At 51.4% G+C, this 18,448-nt stretch overlaps 1 protein-coding gene across 6 annotated transcripts in view; it reads right to left on the bottom strand.

The window, feature by feature from the left end:
* SPTBN4 (spectrin beta, non-erythrocytic 4) overlaps positions 1–18,448 on the bottom strand; it is a 90,039-nt gene that overhangs the window by 18,906 nt on the left and 52,685 nt on the right. For all 6 annotated transcript variants that reach the window (XM_082230921.1, XM_082230920.1, XM_082230922.1 and 3 more), the window contains 8 exons: positions 16,803–17,066; positions 11,998–12,222; positions 9,443–9,532; positions 8,271–8,549; positions 6,669–6,799; positions 5,605–5,809; positions 3,277–3,654; positions 1,011–1,255 (listed from right to left, as the gene is read on the bottom strand). In XM_082230921.1, the coding sequence (XP_082087047.1) occupies positions 1,011–1,255; positions 3,277–3,654; positions 5,605–5,809; positions 6,669–6,799; positions 8,271–8,549; positions 9,443–9,532; positions 11,998–12,222; positions 16,803–17,066 (1,817 nt within the window). The remainder of the gene's footprint in view (positions 1–1,010; positions 1,256–3,276; positions 3,655–5,604; positions 5,810–6,668; positions 6,800–8,270; positions 8,550–9,442; positions 9,533–11,997; positions 12,223–16,802; positions 17,067–18,448) is intronic.

Genomic DNA, 18,448 nt, shown 5'->3' with positions numbered 1-18,448 from the left:
ATCTCCACCCCCATCGTCCAGCCCGGACACGGGGGTCCATCTCCGAGGGCCTCCTGGCGGTTTCCTCCCTGCGAGAATGGAGCTACAGGGAACCAGGCAGAGAGCCTTCTTGGTGGTGGCGCCCGCCCTGTGGAACGCCCTCCCACCAGATGTCAAGGAGATAAACAACTATCTGACTTTTAGAAGACATCTGTTTAGGGAAGTTTTTAATGTTTGATGTTTTGTCACATGATGATAATGATGGGAGCCGCCCAGAGTGGCTGGGGATACCCAACCAGATTGGTGGGGTATAAATAATAAATAATTGTTATTATTACAGTGGTACCTTCGTTCTCAAATGCCTTGATTCTCAAATGCCCCAAACCCAGAAGTAAGCATTCTGGTTTTTGAACATTTTTCGGAAGCCGAACGTCCGATGCGGCTGTCAGCTTTTATTTCCGGGGCGCCTGCACCAATCAGAAGCTGTGCCTTGGTTTTCAAACATTTCAAAAGTCAAAAGGACTTTTGGAATGGATTAAGTTTGACACCCTTTGTTTTTGCTATTTATTCAGCGTTTTTGTTTCTGAGTTTTTTCCGCTTAATTTGTTTTTGTGACTGTGTGGAACCCAGTTCAGCTACTGATTGATTGATTGATTGATTGATGTATTGCGTGACTGCGGAAATGGATAAAAGCCCCCCATCCAAACAAGGACTATCATCAGCGCAGGTCAGAAAAATAAATTCATGTTAATTTTTATCATCTACAATACTGTCTTGTTTATTTTATAGTACAGTACATGGATTATTGCTTTCATTTTATGGATCAGTGGTCTCGTTAGATAGTAAAATTTAATGTTCAATTGCTGCTGCAGGGGTTGTTTTTAAAAGTCTGTAACGGATTAATCCATTTTGCATGACTTTCTATGGGAAAGCACGCCTCGGTTTTGGAACGCTTTGGTTTTGGAACAAACTTCCAGAACGGATGCAGTTTGAGAACCAAGGGCCCACTGTTGTCTTCTCCTCCTTCTTACCTGGGCTTCTCTCTGGTGCCGATCTGGGCGATGATGGTGTCCATCCAGGAGATGAGGTCTCGCACCATGTTGGAGAAGCGGATCTTGTCGGTGGTGGTGGTGATCTGGAGGCGGCAGTCCTCGCACGACCCCAGCAGCTCCTTCCAGGAGCGCATCACCTCCTGCTCCTTGGTGGCAATGGCCTCCGCGTTCTCCCCGGCGTAGACCGTCCGCAGCTGAGCCGCCACCTCCTGCAGCTGCCGCACCTGGCGGGGAGCAGGGGGAGGTTAAGGGGGCAAGAGGGGGCTGGCTGCGCCCCTGGGAGGGAAGGGGGCGGGGCAGGAGCTGGGTCAGGCCAATGGACCCGGTCCTCACATTGCCAAATCCCCCATAGGACCTAGGAATTGAGACAGACTGCCTCTGGGCTTGGAAGCTCCATCAGAAGGTGAGAAGACTCTGGATGCTGGATGAGGCCAAGGGCCAGCCTCCTGCTCTCCCAGTGGCCAGCCAGGTGTGCCCAGGATTCGAGCGCCGGAGACCTTCCCCCCTCTTTCTGGCATTTGCAAGAGTTGCTGCCTCCAACTGCGGAGGGCAGAGTGGGGGAGAATTTAAGGTGTAATTCTTCTGCTGTAAGCAGGCAGAGCTTCCCCCAAAGCGTCCCAGGAAGCGTCATGCACAGCTTGGGAAAAGGAGTCTCCTAAGAAGTCTCAGCGCCCTTAGAAAACTACAGCTCCCATAATTCTTTGAGGGAAGCCAGGACTGTTCAAAGCAGAGTCATAGTGAAGCTGACAATACGGGAAGAGCTTCTGGATCAGGCCAATGGTCCGCCTCATGGTGGCCAAGGAGACCCCCAAAGGGAAACCCACCAGCAGCCGCAGATTCCAAGAGCAGCCGCCTTGTCCCCCGCAGTGGATTCCAGCACCTGGGATTCGGAATAATTGCTGCCTCCAATGATGAGAGCAGAGCCACTGGGGGAAGAAGCCGTTTGTCCAATCCTGTTTTAAAGCCATCCAAGTCGGTGGCCATCCCTGACTCTTGTGGCAGCGAGTTCCATAGGCTAACTACCGTATTTTTCGCTCTATAACACGCACCCGACCATAACACGCACGTAGTTTTTAGAGGAGGAAAATCTGTAGGCATGCCACCCGTAGGCATTCCCTCCATAACACGCACAGACATTTCCCCTTACTTTCTAGGAGGAAAAAAGTGAGTGTTATGGTGCAAAAAATACGGTATTTGCTGCTTTAAACGTATGATGTGAATGACCAGTAGCTTTTTTTACTGAGTATAGTGGGTAAAGAGATACCGAGATAAGATAAAAAACTGTTCATGTATGCAACAACTGCGGCAAGAATTTTGTTAACCCCAAAAATGGAAACAGCATGAAATACTAACAAAAGAAGAGGGGCAGATGAAATTGATGGACTTTGCAGAACTGGCGAAACTGGCGGGAAGAATCCGGAACCAGCAAGATCAAGCATTCCAAAAGGACTGGAATAAATTTATATTTATATTTGAAAAAGAAATGTAAGCAATTAACATCACTAGAAGGGTTATCTGAAGATCTGTAAGATGAAATTACTACCGATTCAGGTTGAGTAATGTAATATCTTAGGTAATGATATATCAAAAACAGGAAAGGAAGTGAAATGCAAAGATGCAGAATTTAAGTTTGTATACCACTAGACGGGAGGGAGAGAAGTCAATAGGCTCAGTTTGAGCCAAAGAGGTTTAAAAAGAAGATTTGATGTTACACAATGTAAAACTAATAAAAAATGTTATAAACAAAATGAATAAATAAATGTAGGATGTGAATTAGTGATGTATGGAAGTGAGAGCTGGACCATCAAGAAGGCTGATTGCCGAAGAATGGATGCTTTTGAATTCTGGTGCTGGAGGAGACTCTTGAGAGTCCCATGGACTGCAAGAAGATCCAACCTCTCCATTCTGAAGGAAATCAGCCCTGAGGGCTCACTGGAAGGACAGATCCTGAAGCTGAGGCTCCAATACTTTGGCCACCTCCTGAGAAGGGAAGGCTCCCTGGAAAAGACCCTGATGTTGGGAAAGATGGAGGGCACAAGGAGAAGGGGACGACAGAGGACACGATGGTGGGACAGTGTTCTCAAAGCTACCAGCATGAGTCTGACCAAACTGTGGGAGGCCGTGGAAGACAGGAGTGCCTGGGGTGCTCAGGTCCAGGGGGTCACGAAGAGGCAGACACCACTAAACAGCAACAACAGGATTACACACCTCACACAGACACACACACACACACTCTCTGCCTCACCTGCGTCACCAGGACCTGCACGTCATGCTCGAAGGAGCTGAGCATCCTCTGGAGGGTTCCGGCCGAGGTCTTGGCCTCACGAGCCGTCACCTCCGGCAGGCGCTGCTTCTTCTCCTCGATCTGGGAGAGGACCTCCTTGCAGTCGCTGAAGAACTTGTGGAGCTCGTGCGAGGCGGCCAGCATCTGCGCCCGCGTCTCCATCAGCTCCAGCAGGTCGGCCCAGGCCTCGTTCACCCCGTCCTTCCACTCGGCGATGGTGGCGGCGTCGGCGTGGCCGTAGTCAATCAGCTCGTCCACCATCTGGTTGACGGCCGAGATCCGCTCGTTCCCCACGCTGCCCGTCTCGCTGGCAAACTCCGTGAACTTCTCCTGCAGCAGCTGCAGGGAAGCAGAAAGTGGTACGGTACAACGGAGGCTAGGATTTTACTAGCCCCAAAATGGAAAGAGGACAAGATGATGATGATGATGATGATGATGATGATGATGATGATGATAATAATAATTTTTTATTTATACCCCGCCCTTCCTGCTTTAAAAACCGGGCCCAGGGCATCCAACAGCAAATATAAAACATTGATTAAAATGCGACTTAAAAACAGCATAAAATACAACATAAATACAGCATCGATGTCAGTAAAATTCAAGATACCAACAAAAGAAGAATAGCAAGTAGGGCGGTTCATAAAAAACTTTTTTTAAAAAATAAATGCCTGCTCCAAAGGTCTTATCTTACTACACTAGGGATTCTATAGCTATATCTGAAATTTCATGCATATCAGTTAATATCTGGACCCTCCTCCTTGAAAATAGCTGTTTACTTGGCCGTTTTCCTATGTTGTGAAGGCTGAAATTTCAATTCAGTGGAGGAGGGTCAAGATATTAACTGATATGCATGAAATTTCAGATATAGCTATATAATCCCTAGTTTACTATGATAAGACCTTTGGAGCAGGCATTTTCAAAAAAAAGTTTTTTATGAACTGCCCTAACAGCAAGTCAACTTATGGAATACGTAGAAATGGCGAAACTCACAGGAAGACTCAAGTGACAATGGTAACAGAGACATTAAAAAAGATTGGGAACTGTTCATGCTGTATCTACAGAAATACTGTAAAGAAATGGACTCATTAGCAGGATTTGAGGAAACACTTGCAATTAAGAAAAGAAATGTAAAGATGAAGAAAGAACAAGTTGGAAACTAATTAAGTGTCAGATATAATTGGAAAGAAAAATATGGTACAAATAAGTGATAAGAACATAAGAGCATTTAATTAAAAGATTAACAAAATGGGAGAAAATAAATTAAGCGGAAGTAACAAACATGTAATGAACCAGAAGGAGAAGTTGAGGGAAATCATAGGATGGGGGGATATTTGAATTATTTTATTATTTTTCCTTTATATGATTGATGTGTGGAATATTAAACTGTAAAACTAATAAAATTTTAAAAAGAACATCGGGCTGGGGGGGGGGGACTGGACAGAGAAACTGCAAGGTCCCCGAGATGCTGCAACTGTGCTGCCAGCGGAGCAGAGCTGAAAGAGAACGGCACTCTGTACATGCTCACTGCAGCTGAGCAAAAGCACAGGGCTTTTTAGAAATAATAACAATAACAAGACATAGACAACATAGAGAGTTGCAGTCAGCTAACTTTTGCTCAAAATGCACCCATGGAAATGAATGGACCTAAGTGAGTCATGGCCATTGGTCTCAATGGGTCTGCTCTGAATAAAAGTTAGCTGAACACAACCCTTAATTTTTACATATCTTCCTTTGCTTCTCTGTCCGTAAGACTATAAAATAATGTGATATAATAATAATCATATCATATCATATAATATGTAATTATTTATACCCTGCCCATCTGGCTGGCTATAAATCTGCAACAAATCAACCAAAAATAGATAAATAAATGTTTAAATATTGAAGACATTTCATAAACATATTATTTTCCAAAAATAACAAAAATAAAACAATAACATTACAAATTCATAACCAAAACCGGAAAAGCTGACTTCCCCCTCCTCCCTTCCTTGGTTCCACTATTTGTCAACATACTGCATGTCCACTGTAAATTAAAGAACCTTTGGAATGACTTATAATCCATTCATCATGTAATGACAAGTAGTTCTAGAATCCTGCTCATGTATATAACCTGTGTGCATTGCTTCTGCATATATGAATATTGAAGACATTTCCTAAGAAAACTCGAGCTGCTCTTGTGAACCGCTTTGAGGTCTGTCTGTTTGCTTTTGCAATACTTTCTCCCGAAAGGGATGGATACCAATCAGGTGCGAAGGCGGCAGCCCCCCCCCCCCGCGGTCTCACCGTGACGTGTTCGTAGTCCTGGCCCAGCTCCGGGGACCCGGCCACCACCTCCTTCTCAGCGATCCAGTGCTCCAGTTCGTCCACCTCGCGGCTCAGCTGGAAGAGCCAGTACTGCTGCTCCAGCCGGGCCTTGCGCTCCTCCACCAGGTCCTTCAGGGAGACGTAGAGGCGGTCCACTTGCGACTGGCGCCGGCTGACCTGCTCGCTGCCGGAATAAAGAGGGCCGTCAGAGGGGAGGGCACCAGGGGCCGGGCGACACCACCAGCTAAACATGGCAATAGGCCGACACACTGGTGCCTTGGTTCCCAAACGCCAAGAACCCGGAAGTGAGTGTTCTGCTTTTGGAACAACTTTCATAAACCGAACGTCCACTGAGGCTGTCAGCTATTGTTTCTGGGGCACCTGCACCAATCAGAAGCTGCGCCTTGGTTTCTGAACATTTCGGGAGTCAAAGAGACTTCTGGAACAGATTAAGTTTGGCGCTTTTGTTTTTGCTCTTTATTTTGTGTTTTCGTTTTCAAGGCTTTCTCAGTTCATTTGATTTTGTGACCGTGTGGAACCCAGTCCACCTACTGATTGATTGATTGATTGATTGATTGTGTGACTGCGGAAACGGATAAAAGCCCCCCATCCAAACAATGACTATCATCAGTGCAGGTAAGGAAAAAAATTCATTTTCATTTTTATCATCTACAATACTGTCTTCTTTATTTTATAGTACAGTACATTGACTATTGCTTTCATTTTATGGATCTATGGTCTCATTAGATAGTAAAATTCATGTTCAATTGCTGTTTTAGGGGTTGTTTTTAAAAGTCTGGAACGGATTAATCCATTTTGCATTACTTGCTATGGGAAAGCACGCCTCGGTTTTGGAATGCTTTGGTTTTGGAACGGACTTCCGGAACAGATGAAGTTTGAGAACCAAGGGACCACTGTATCATGATATGGACTTCAAACCAGGGTATCTCGCTATATTGCTCAGCCCTAGTGGGGAGAGGGCTAGGGCCAAGTGAGGAGGGGGCAGGGAAGGAGGTGGGGGGGAGGACAGCCGGCCGACCTACCTGTCCGGGTGCCCCAGCTCCAGCAGCGCCCGGCACTGTCGCGACAGCTGAGCGATGGTCTCGGCGTAGTTCTCGACCGTCTGTTCCATCATCAGGTGTTTCTTCAGGAGCTGGAGGGTGCTCTGTTCGTCCTGAGAGGACAGAGGAGGGGGCCTAAGGACACCGGGAGAGCCAGAGGGGAGCCCAGCCAGCCCAGCCTCCTCTTCTCACAGTGGCCGGAGATCCCTAAGGACCGAGGAATCCAGATAGACTGCCTCTGGGGCTGGAGGCTCCACCAGAAGAGCCCGGATGCTGCACCAGGCCAAAGGGGGACCTAGAGCGCAACATCCTGGTTGCACAGACGTCCCCGTGGGGAACTTGTAAGCACCAGAGCAAACTGGGGGATGTGATGCATAAGTAGCAGTCAAGTACAACATTCCTTGTTTTCCTAGAGTGGACATGCGAGGGGATGTTTGGACCAGCCAGTCGAAAACTTCCTGTTTCCTCCTGGCCTGGAGCATCCTTCCTCTTGCATGTGACTAGAGGTGGGCGTGGCCTTACCTGTGCAGGTAACAAAAGGACGAGGCACGCAGCACACTCTCTCCTCTCTTTTGGGCTTTGTCGTTGGAGCAACAGCTCTCTCTTTTTTTGGCTAGAGATGCTTTGTTGGCTTTTCAAGGAGACCATCTCCATATGGGTTAGACTCACATGTATATACAGTGGACCCTCCAGATATGAATTAAATTCGTTCCGGGGGTCCATCCACAACCCAAAAAGTCCATAGGCAGAGGCACTGCTTCTGCGCATGTACACGGCGTGATTGAGCGTTTCTGCGCATGTGCGCATGGCGAAACCCGGAAGTATACTCTTCCGGTTTTGCCGTGTTCGTAACCTGAAAGTTACGTATCCAGAGCGATATGTAACTAGAGAGTCCACTGTACTTCTGTAAGTCTGTGAACTGATGATGCTGTGAGTAAACTACTTTTATATACTGTCATACCTCAGGTTACAGCCGCTTCAGGTTCCGTTTTTTTGGGTTGCGCACCCGCTAAAACCCGGAAGTACTGGAACGGGTTACTTCCAGGTTTTGGTGGTCGTGCATGCGCAGAAGCACTAAATCGTGCTTTGCGCATGTGCAGAATCGCAACCGGTGCGTGCGCAGACGCGCCACTGCAGGTTGCAAACACTGTGGGTTGCGAACGTGCATTCCGCATGGATCACGTTCGCAGCCTAAGCGTCCACTGTATCTTAAATAAGATTGTAGCGTGTTTATTCTTTTAAGAGGGAAATAAGAGATCTTGCCAGGAAACTTACACAAGCCTGAAACCAGCTACCCACTGTGTGTTTAAAGGGGAATGTTTAAAACATTGCTAAGTTATGGAACTTGCTAGCGCAAGTTGGGAAGGATATTATCAAGCAAGATATCCTCTCCTGCCTCCCTGAACATTCCCACACAACCCCCCCTCACAGAAGCCAGGGAGGCAGAGCTGAGTCTTCTCCCCAGTGAATTTCTCCCGTCCCGGACCAAGGGATGGGGACTCGGCCTGCCCAACGCCTTCTGACAAGCTGCCTGCCTCTCCCCCCCGGCCCAAACTGTGGGGGTCCCCGGGCCCCTCTCCCCACCTTGCCCTTTTCCTCGTTCATCATGAAGAGCTCTTGCTCGCTCAGCCAGGCCTCCACCTCGGCCACGTCAAAGTAGAACTGTTCCACCTGGTAGGTGGCGTCCAGCAGGTGCTGCCGCTGCTCCGTCTCCTCCTGGAGGGCGCCCCACATCTCCGAGAGCTTCTCCAGCAGCAGCCGCACGGGGTCCACCTCGGGGGTCTTGATGGTGGCGATGCCCCTGGCGCGCTCCAGCACGTCGTCCATGCGCGGCTTGTGCACCTGGATCTCTCGGCGGAGGTTCTGGCGACCGGGAAGAGGGAGAGGCTTTCAAATGGCTATCGAGGGTTTTTAATGTTTACACCAGCACCCCACTGGCCCTCCAGGGAGCTCAAGGTGGCTTTCGGGCTCTTCCCCCTTCGTCATTTAATCCCCACAACAACATCCCATTGACGTAGGCTGGGCGGAGAGTAAGTGACCGGCCCCCAAGGTCATGGCCAAGGGGAGGATTCGAACCCGGGTCTCCTCATCCGACTCTCTAACCCAGGGCCAGGTTGAGGTTTGATGAGGCCCTCAGCTACTGAAGGTAACGGGGCCCTTTCCATGTCCAGCCGTCCTTTGTCCACAACAAATTGCCACTCTTTTTTGTGTTGAATACATGCTAGATGGCCATTGATGGACCTCATAGGTATCTCAAGCCATTTGCCCATGTTGCCCTGCAAGCAGTCCATGCAGAATGCAGGCACCCTATATATAGAAAGGAGCAAAGCAGGGATATTTGGGGGAGCAGGCGGGGGCCATGACTTACATCATAGGAGCCTATGCAGCACAAAACATGGTTGCTGTAGGTAGGTTTCATTTTATTTGTTTTTTATCTTATATTTTGGCAATGTACATCCAGTTTTTCCCCTTTAATTTTTTTTGGGGGGCCCCAAGAGAGTGGGGCCCTTTGCTAGAGCTTGTTCAGTTTATATGTAAATCTGGCACTGCTCTAACCACTACACCACACTGTCTCTATATGGCCCAGAAGGAACTGTTCAGATGGTGGCGGCACCTCTGATTTCGGGGCTCTCCTAGCTTCTGCTTTTCTGAATCCAGGGCAAAACAGGCTCCCCCCCATTGTTCTTCCCCCCTGTCCTGGGGCTCCCCAGCACCTCCCACACACTCTGCCCGCCCCCACGGCTTCCTCTTCGCACCTGGTTCTTCTTGATGAACTGCTGGACCGTTTGCAAGTTGCTCCCGTGATCCTTCAACGTGGCCAAGGGAAGCCGGTCCTGCACCCAGATCTAGAAGCGGGTGGGGGAGAAAAAGAAAAGTGCCCCTCCTGTGAGTACAATTCCTAATGGTGGAAGAGGGACAGCCCCCCTTGGCATCAGAGCCAAAGCACAGGTGGAAAGAGGACCCATCACATTTGGGGGGGACTCATCGCTCCCCCAAAGACACCTTACAACCAACGAGTCTTCAAAATTCCTTCTTCGTTTGAAGGCTCTCAGCTAGCAGAGCCACTGGGATCATTCCTCAGTATGGGGCAGATCCACATGTACATATTTGTAACTAAGTCTGCCTTCAGGAATCCAGCTGTGAACTGATGTGAGTAAACTTCTTTTATTGACTTTGAATAAGATTGTGGCGTCTTTATTCTTTCAAGAGGGATTCAAGGGAACTTACCAGGAACATACAATTCAATCTGAGACTGAATTGTATAATAGTGAGAGGCTGACACGAGCCTGCAACCAGCTATCTGCTGTGTAAAGGGGAATGCACTCTGCTAAGTAAAGGAACTTGCTAGCACAAGATAGGAAGGATATTAATAAACAATATATCCTCTTCTGCCTCCCTGAACATTCCCACATCCGAGTTATGCATTGCCTACAATAAACAACTTTTATTAAGAAATAAAAGGTTTGGGGGTATATGTGATTTTTGCGGAATCCTTGGAACCCAAACCCCGTGGAAGATGCGGCCAGACTGTGCTCCTGGGCAGTCCTCACAAAGGCCACCGTCCCTCGTGATCCATGCTTCTGGTTTGGTGGCGCCACTGTGACTTCTGCAACCTCCGTCAGACGAGCCTGACCTCCAAAGCCCCCAGGAAGCAGACTTTGCCCCCAACCCCAAAGGCTGTGAGCCCCCAGTGCGCTTGGGGCCGCCCCTCCCTGCAGGGATGTGTATAGAAACTAGGAGAGGATATATTCTTAGATATTATCCCTCCTTACTCACATCTGTGAGTTCAGCAGAGGACATCCCCTTTGCAGCAAAATAAGAAGGCTGTCGATAAGCTAGATTTAGCCTTTTAAGTAATCCAGGATGCTTCACTGAAGACTGGATTTCCTGGTATTTCCCCCTTTTAATAAACACACACTGTATTTTTCTGTGTATAAGACACCCCCCCCCCGTGTATAAGACACTCCCTATTTTGGGGGTTTCCAAATAAAGAAAATGGGGGGAAATAGGGGGGAAATGCCCAGAGTTGTTGAGCAAACGCCTGCAGTCCAATGTCCCCTCGCCGGAAGAAGCCGCCAATCACCCACCCAATTGCCGCAGTGACAGCCAATCAAGCCAAGCCCAGCCCTTGCCGCAGTAACCAATAACACTCTCTGCCTCCAGGAAGCAACATATAACACCCCCCAATGCACCACCCGTGTATAAGATGATATTTTATAAAAAACCTCGTCTTATACACAGAAAAATACGGTATATTATACAGTCATACCTCGGGTTACAGACACTTCAGGTTGCGCGTTTTCGGGTTGCGCACCACGCCGAACCCAGAAGTAGCAGAACAGGTTACTTCTGGGTTTTGGCGTTTGCGCATGCAGAGAAGCACTGAATCGTGACCCACGCGTGCGCAGACGCGGCGCTGCGGGTTACAAACATGCCTCCCGCACGGATCACGTTCGCAACCCGAGCGTCCACTGTAGTTTAGAATAGGATTGGAGCGGAAACTCAGACTCCGCAAATGTCCTACATCCCTGGTCATGGATGAAGCATGCAGAGAAGAGATCCCATAGCAGGGATCACAGAGAGAGCAGGCCAGGACGCTTGTGCCCCTTTACCTGTCTGGACACGAGTGGCTCTCACAGGGAGGATTTTCTGCAGACCCTGCGAGATCTAGCTTCCTCTCTCTGCGTGCCTTTCTAGCCATCAGTGTGGGATGCGATACATAAGTAGCAGTCAAGTACAACATTCCTTGTTTTCCTAGAGTAGACATGAAAGGGGATGTTTGGACCAGCCAGTCAAAAACTTTCTGTTTCCTCCTGGCCTGGAGCATCCTTCCTCTTGCATGTGACTAGGAGTGGGAGTGACCCTACCTGTCCAGGTAACCCAAGAGATGCTCTAGCCACCAGAGGACACTGGGATTATCCCCCAATGGGATAGATCCACATGTATATCCTTTGTAACTAAGTCTGCCTTCAGGGATCCAACTGTGAACTGATGATGTGAGTAAACTTCTTTTATATGCTTTACATAAGATTTTGGCGTGTTTATTCTTTTAAGAGGGATATAAGGGAAATTACCAGGGGCGTAATAGTGAGAGGCTTACACAAGCCTGCATCCAGTTACCCGCTGTGAGTTTAAAAGGGGAATGTGAAACTCTGATAAGTAAAGGAACTTGCTGGCGCAGGTTAGGAAAGATATTAATGAACAATCTATCCTCTCCTGCCTCCCTGAACATTCCCACAATCGGAAGTGCTCCCTTCTGAGGGCCTGGTTTCAGATTCCCCCCCCCTTCCCTCCTCCGCGCCCCACTTACGATCTCGTCCTCCAGGTCGTGGCTGACTTGGTGCACCTCCTTGGAGGCCAGCAGGATCCTCCGGCGCTCCTTGAGGGGCTCAATGAGGCGCACGATGCGGGTGCCCACGGCGTTCTGCCGCTCGTCCACCATCTCCTTGCTGGCCGCCTCCAAGGGCAAGGCGGCCACCTGGGCCTGCAGCTCCCCCACCTCCTTGTACCATTCCTCCACCTGCGTCTCCATCGTCTGCAAGACAGAGAGGAGGGAGAGGAAGAGGAGGAGGGGCTGGGCCGGGCCAGGAGGGGCTCCGCCAGCGGGGGGGCGGGGGCGGCCGCCCACCCAGGAAGCCCGGGAAGAGGCAAGTGCGGGCACAAGGCAGGAGGGGAAACACCGGCCATGAACCGGACGGCCTGTCTCCTCCAAGCTCTCTGCCGGGTCCCTTTCCATGGGGCTGGGTCTCACGCTGCCCCTGGCTCCTGTCTGCATGCTCAAAATGGGAGGACTGCACACCATTCTCTCCCAGCCCAAGGCAGCCTGACTTGCTGTCAGCATCACCCCTCCTCCCTGGGAGCCGTGGGGCAGACAAGGTCTTGAGCAGCAAGTCCTCAGCACCCTCAGGAATCTGCTCATCTCAGGGCCCCTAACATCAGATGCCCGGAGAACGACTACGGAAGCCTGTGGCTGTCCTGTCCTACACCTACGGAGCAACCTGGACCTCCACACTCCCCTGTCTGCACAGCGGCAGGATCGGGGCCATGGCAGGTGCATTTGCTGAACAATGGCTGACCCACATGTTTGGGGGGATGGAAGAGTGGTATAGATGGGGGCCTGGCAACCTCCAAGAGCCTTTGCCCCGGCACCCACTCACCAGGGGAGCCTCCGGCCCCCGTCCTGAGGCCCCCGTCCCTCTGCCCCCCCTGCTCCCAGTGCCCCCCCGAGCCCAGACTACCAAGCGCAGCATGTTGGGAAGGGGGCTTCGCGCCATGGAGGGAGCAGGCAGGCAGGCAAGCGATTCTTGGCAGCTGGCGAAAGTTCATGGGAAACATGGGAAACAGAAGAAAGCAGATGGAGGAGAAACGAGGGGGAAGGAGATGGGGAGGGGTCTCTGCGTCCGTCCGTCCGTCCCCTCCCATTCCAGCATCTCCTTGGGAAAACGGGGGTGGGGGGGGGAAGGAAAGCAGAAATGCAAAAAAGGCGAGACAGATGGAGTCAAAGAAAAGGGCTACTGTACCGCCATGCAGCGTGATGAGACAAATCGCACACTAGGATGTGATGAGCAATGGCCGCCTCTGCACTGCCGGGGGCTGCTGGGGAGGGAAAAGGGAGAGGTTGGTGTGAGGGGGGAGGCGGCTGGCCGGCCAGCCAGCCCCCCTCTTGCCGGGAGCCGGGCTGCCCCTCACCCTCCCCAGATGGCGCGTGGCTCCCAGGGGGAGGAGGGGGAAGCAAGGCCCAGGCCCCCCACGGCCCCAGGGGAAAGCAGCACCCCTGCGCCCCCGAGAGGCACCCACCCCATCTGCCCCCCCAACTGCTTGGGTCTCGACTTCATTGCAGTTCTATCCCAGCTGTTCCTCCAAGGAGGTCAAGGCAGCATACCTGGTCTCCCCGCCCCCCCCATTTTACCTCCACAACAACCCTGTGAGGGAGCCTGGGCTGAGAGGCAGGGACTGAGATCGAGGTCACACCCAGGGAGCTTCAGGGGGGGCAGGATTTGAACCCTGGTCTCTTCCAGGTCCTTCTTCTCCGGCACTCTCCCCACTAAGACACCACTGGCTCCAGTTTTCAGCTCAAGTAAAGCAAGAGGGATCGGGCTTTTTAAACTCAGAAGTTTAACCCCCCAGGGCTAAATGAAGGGTTGACTTTGCCTGGTGCTGACAAAGAGACCCCCCCCACCCTCCGTTGCAGGGGTGTGCGCAGTCACACGGACCCACAAATCAAAGGGGAAACTTTTTAAAAAACACCCACCCTCTTCCCAGTCTCTCTTGAAGAAAACCTCGCAGAGAAGGGGTGATGGCAGGATCGGGCCCCCTTGAGAGACCCCCTGTCCAGTCAAAGCAGCAGCTGCTTCTCTCCTGCCCCCCTCCCCATTCAGCTGCCAAGCCCTACTCAAGGTCTGAAAACAGGAGGCCGTGATGGCCGCCATCCTGGAGAGATTGAAGAGAGACCAAATTGTAGAAAGGAAGCCCCTCCGGGAGGAAGCCCCCAGCCCCACTTTCTTCCTGGCAGCGCTAACTTTCCATGCAGAGGGATCCACACAGGATCACTCACTTCCCTTCAAGGCAGAAAACTTGCATGGCAGGAAGGAGCCTGGGCTGGAGCCTTCAACCTTGAGATGCTAGCTGTCTATTTGGCAAGGCATTTCTTGGTACGGAGGGGCAGCCAGGAGGGGTCACCTGGGGACGTGGAGTGCGGGGCCACCAAGAGACAGATGCCCCCCCGCCTTCCAGCACAACTCAAGAGCACGTCAGAAGTTCAGAGTTGGAAGATTAGTGGTATCTTGGTTTCCAAACGCTGAAAACCCGGAAGTAAGCATTCCGGTTTTCGAACGTTTCTCAGAAGCCAAATGTCCAATGCGGCTGTCGGCTTTTGTTTCCGGGGCACCTGCCTGCACCAATCAGAAGCTGCGCCTTGGTTTTCAAACATTTCAGAAGTCAAACGGACTTCTGGAGAGGATTCAGTTTGGCACTTTTGTTTTTGCTCTTTATTTTGAGTTTTTGTTTCTGAGGCTTTTTCAGTTGATTTGTTTTTGTTACTGTGTGGAACCCAGTTCAGCTACTGATGGATTGGTTGTGTGGCTGCAGAAATGGATAAAAGCCCCCCAAACAAACAAGGACTACCATCAGTGCAGGTAAGAAGAAAAATAAATTTTAATTTTTATCATCTACCATACTGTCTTATTTATTGTATAGTATCGTACATTATTGCTTTCATTTTATGGATCAATGGTCCCAGTAGATCCATGTTAAATTGCTGTCTTAGGGGTTGTTTTTAAGTCTGGAATGGATTAATCCATTTTGCATGACTTTCTTTGGGAAAGCGCGCCTTGGTTTTGGAATGCTTTGGTTTAGGAACGGACTTCCAGAATGGATTAAATTTGAGAACCAAGGTGCCACTGTATAATGGAGCAGAGCAAACACAGTGGGGCTGAATCCTGAGAAGGCAGAGCTGCTCCAGGACTGGGGACCCAACCTGTGACTGATGGGGTTGCTGCCCCCCCCCCAAGGATGCAGGTCTGTAGTCTGGGGGCACTTCTGGAATCGGGGCCCCCAGGACTTCTCAGGCTTTGGTGGGGGCCAGACCTCTTTTTCCGGAGGTGCCTGCTCTAACCCTCCCCAGATGGCAGGCTGCTCTTGCTTCCCCTCTGGACTACCGCAATGCACTCTGTGTGGGGCTGCCTTTAGAAAGGGGTTCAGGAACTTCAGCTGATTCAAGGGGGCCTATCCTTGGCCCTCCTCCTCCTCCTCTGATCCCCACAACAGCCCTGTGAGGCCGGTGAAGGCTGAGAGAGGCAGCGACTGGCCCAAGGCCACCCAGTGCGCTTCATGGCCAAGTGGCGATTCGAACCCTGGTCTCTCCCAGGTCCCAGCCCAGCCCTCAAACCACTGCGCCAAACTGCTGTCTCCCACGTCAACCTGTGCGCTTGCCAAAGCCATCAGTCAGGGGCCATCTATCTCAAAGCCCACCTTGTCGGGAACGGGGAGGGAGCCCCTTTGTGGTCAAACCCGGGCTCTGAAACGCCCCCCCCTTGGGGGAAGGTTCGCCTCACCTGCCAGTGGCCAAGATTGAGCTTGCCAGAGCCGCCTCTGGACAGAGCACAGACTGCGCCAGGATTTGAGCAGATGCCCGACTTGCGTTGGGGCTGCTACAATTTCTTCCTGCCGTGTTTGCGGAGCCTATTTCTGTCTCGTTGTTGTTATGCGTTTGGGGAGTCGGGTTTTATTGTTCTTGTTAATTCAGGTTTTATGGCTTCCTTATTCTATCTCGGGAGCCTCCTTGGACTGTTTCCCCCAGGAAAGACGAGTTACAACTTTTCAGACGAGGAAGAGAAGGGATGTGAGCTGCAGTGGTCCAGCTCCCAGGCCCGGCTGGTCTCCCCCGTGAGCGCAGCGTCCCAAAGGGGACAGCAAGGCTGGCAGGGCCCAACTCTGGCCTCACCCATGGAGGCAGCACACAAGGAGGCCCAACCCCACGGCCCGGGCATCACGCATCTCCCTGGGCCTGGAAGGGATCCCTGGCAGGTGAAGTTTGTCCAGCGCTGCGGGTTCGAGAGATGCAGGGAGACGGAGGTGCGGAGATGAAATGGTGGAGGCAGCCGTGCATCGGAATGGCCGTTGCTGGAAGCCACAGGAGGGGAGAGGGCTGCTCGGGGGCTCGGATTCTGCTCGAAGGTTTCCCAGGTCAGCCACTGCGAGGTCAGGATGCTGGACTAGGGGGGGGCACTGCCCTGATCCAGCAGCCAGGCACCCAGGTTCTGATGGAGCCTCCAGATCCAGAGGCAGGCTATCTTGATTCTTAGAGGTATTTGGCCACTTGGCCTCATCCAGCTCTTAGGGCTGGGGGTCTGGCTTGGCCTGGCTGCTCTGCAAGACACCCCCCATCCTTCCCAGTGCCCCTCTGAAAAGCAGGGGTGGTATGGAAGGGTTCGCTGGGGAGGTTAGCCTGACTCTTCCTGGTGATGGGGGGCTCACGAGCCGACAGCAGATGCCTGCAGACCCCCCCCCCCGAGAGGAGAGGGCCATCTGCTCCCCGCCCCATCCAGGGGGGTCTGGGCCAGCACCCCAGAAACCCCGCCCCCAACATGCCAGCCCTGTGCCCCCCTCGAGACCCACCTGGAGCTTCTTGAGGTTGCTGTTGACGCTGGCCAGGTCCGGGCCGGAGTCCACCAGGTGAAGCTGGCTCTCCATGCACAATAGCCTCTTGTCGAGGTCGCTGTAGCTCTGCACCAGGTGCTCGGCCTTGGTGGCCTCCAGCAGCTGCCGCGCTTTGGCCTGGGTGGTGGACTCCAGCTCGGCCCAGCACAGCCGGATCTCGCCCAGTTTCTTCTTCACCGTCTCGGCCAGCTCCGGCTTCTCCGCAATCAGCTGCTGGCCTTCCTGGGGACAGAGAGCCGGGAGCCGTTTGCCTGCGCGCCCCGAGGAGCCCCAACCCTCTTTGCAGAAAGGGATCCCTCCCCCTGGCCCTGGGAAAGGCACACATCTCCTGCAAGAGCACCCAGGTTGTTCTGCTGTTTTATTTGGGGTCGGGGGCAAAATTCCAAGCGCAAGACAAGGCCCTGGAGATGCGTAACTCCCTGCCACTGGACACCAGGCAAGCAATTTCCCTGTACTCTTTTCAGCGCCTCCTTAAAACATTTCTGCTTAGATCAGCCCTCCCAGATATGTAGAATGATGCTGTCCGTTTTAGTCTGTCCTTAATTTATTGCTGATTTTGCCTTTTGAATGTTTTATCATTCGTTTGTTTATTAGGTTTATATAATGCCCTTCAACACAAGATCTCGGGGGGTTCACAAAATAAAATGCAGGATAAAAACAAGTAAATAAGTAAAACAAAACAGCAAAACAATAACCCCCCCCTTCCCACAAGCTGTAGAATATTAATCAGCCAAAGGCTGGGTTGAAGAGGCACCTTAAAATAGACAATGGCTTTAAAGAGACGCTTTTGCGTGTCAGCTGAGGTGGGGGTTTTACAATCAAGCAGTGAATACCTTTCAAGAAATAAATAAGTAAAAATTTAAAAAATGCAGACTGTCTTAATGCTCAGCTACAGAGAATAAGGCAGAGGGATCAGATGGGGGGGAGCTCCATGTTTTGTCTCAGGGACTACTGGAAAGCCCCTTGCCATCTCTCCCACCAAAAGAGCCATTTTTGCCAGCGGAGGGCAGGGCAAGGCAAGGGGTCAGAGCCTGCCACAGTAGTCCCCTGGCCTGTGAAACTGCCTCCCTCCCACCCCAGAAGCACCGTGAGAAGGCAGCCAAGGGGAAACAGAGTCTCAGAAGCCCCAGAGTTTATCAGAGCCCAACGTGTTTCATGAATGCAAACTTTCTTCCTCAGGGGAAACCTCTAAAACCAGGAATAAACTCTGAACAGAATTGTAACCAAGCAGCCATGACAAAACAAGAGAAAAATAAACTGATCTATCCTGCCTTGGTCAGACCACACCTGAAATTCTGTGCCCAGTTCTGGGCGCCACAATTTAAGAAGGATATTGACAAGCTGGAAGGTGAGCAGAGGAGGGCGACCAAGATCAAGGGTCTGGAAACCAAGCCTGATGAGGAAGGGTTGAAGGAGTTGGGGATTTTTAGCCTGGAAGAGAGGAGACTGAGAGGGGATGGGAGAGCCATCTTCAAAGATCTGAAGGGTTGTCACATGGAAGAGGGAACCAGTTTGTTCCCCCCCCCCCCGGCTCTGGAGGGTAGGACTCAAACCCATGGCTTCAAGTCACAATGTTGCAGGAATTTATGTAAAGGTTGGGGGGG

This window comes from Podarcis vaucheri, assembly GCF_965113315.1.
Source record: "Podarcis vaucheri genome assembly, chromosome: 7".
NCBI lineage: Eukaryota > Metazoa > Chordata > Lepidosauria > Squamata > Lacertidae > Podarcis > Podarcis vaucheri.
The sequence above is the reverse complement of the archived record's forward strand: the minus strand, read 5'-3'. Positions and strand labels throughout refer to the sequence as shown.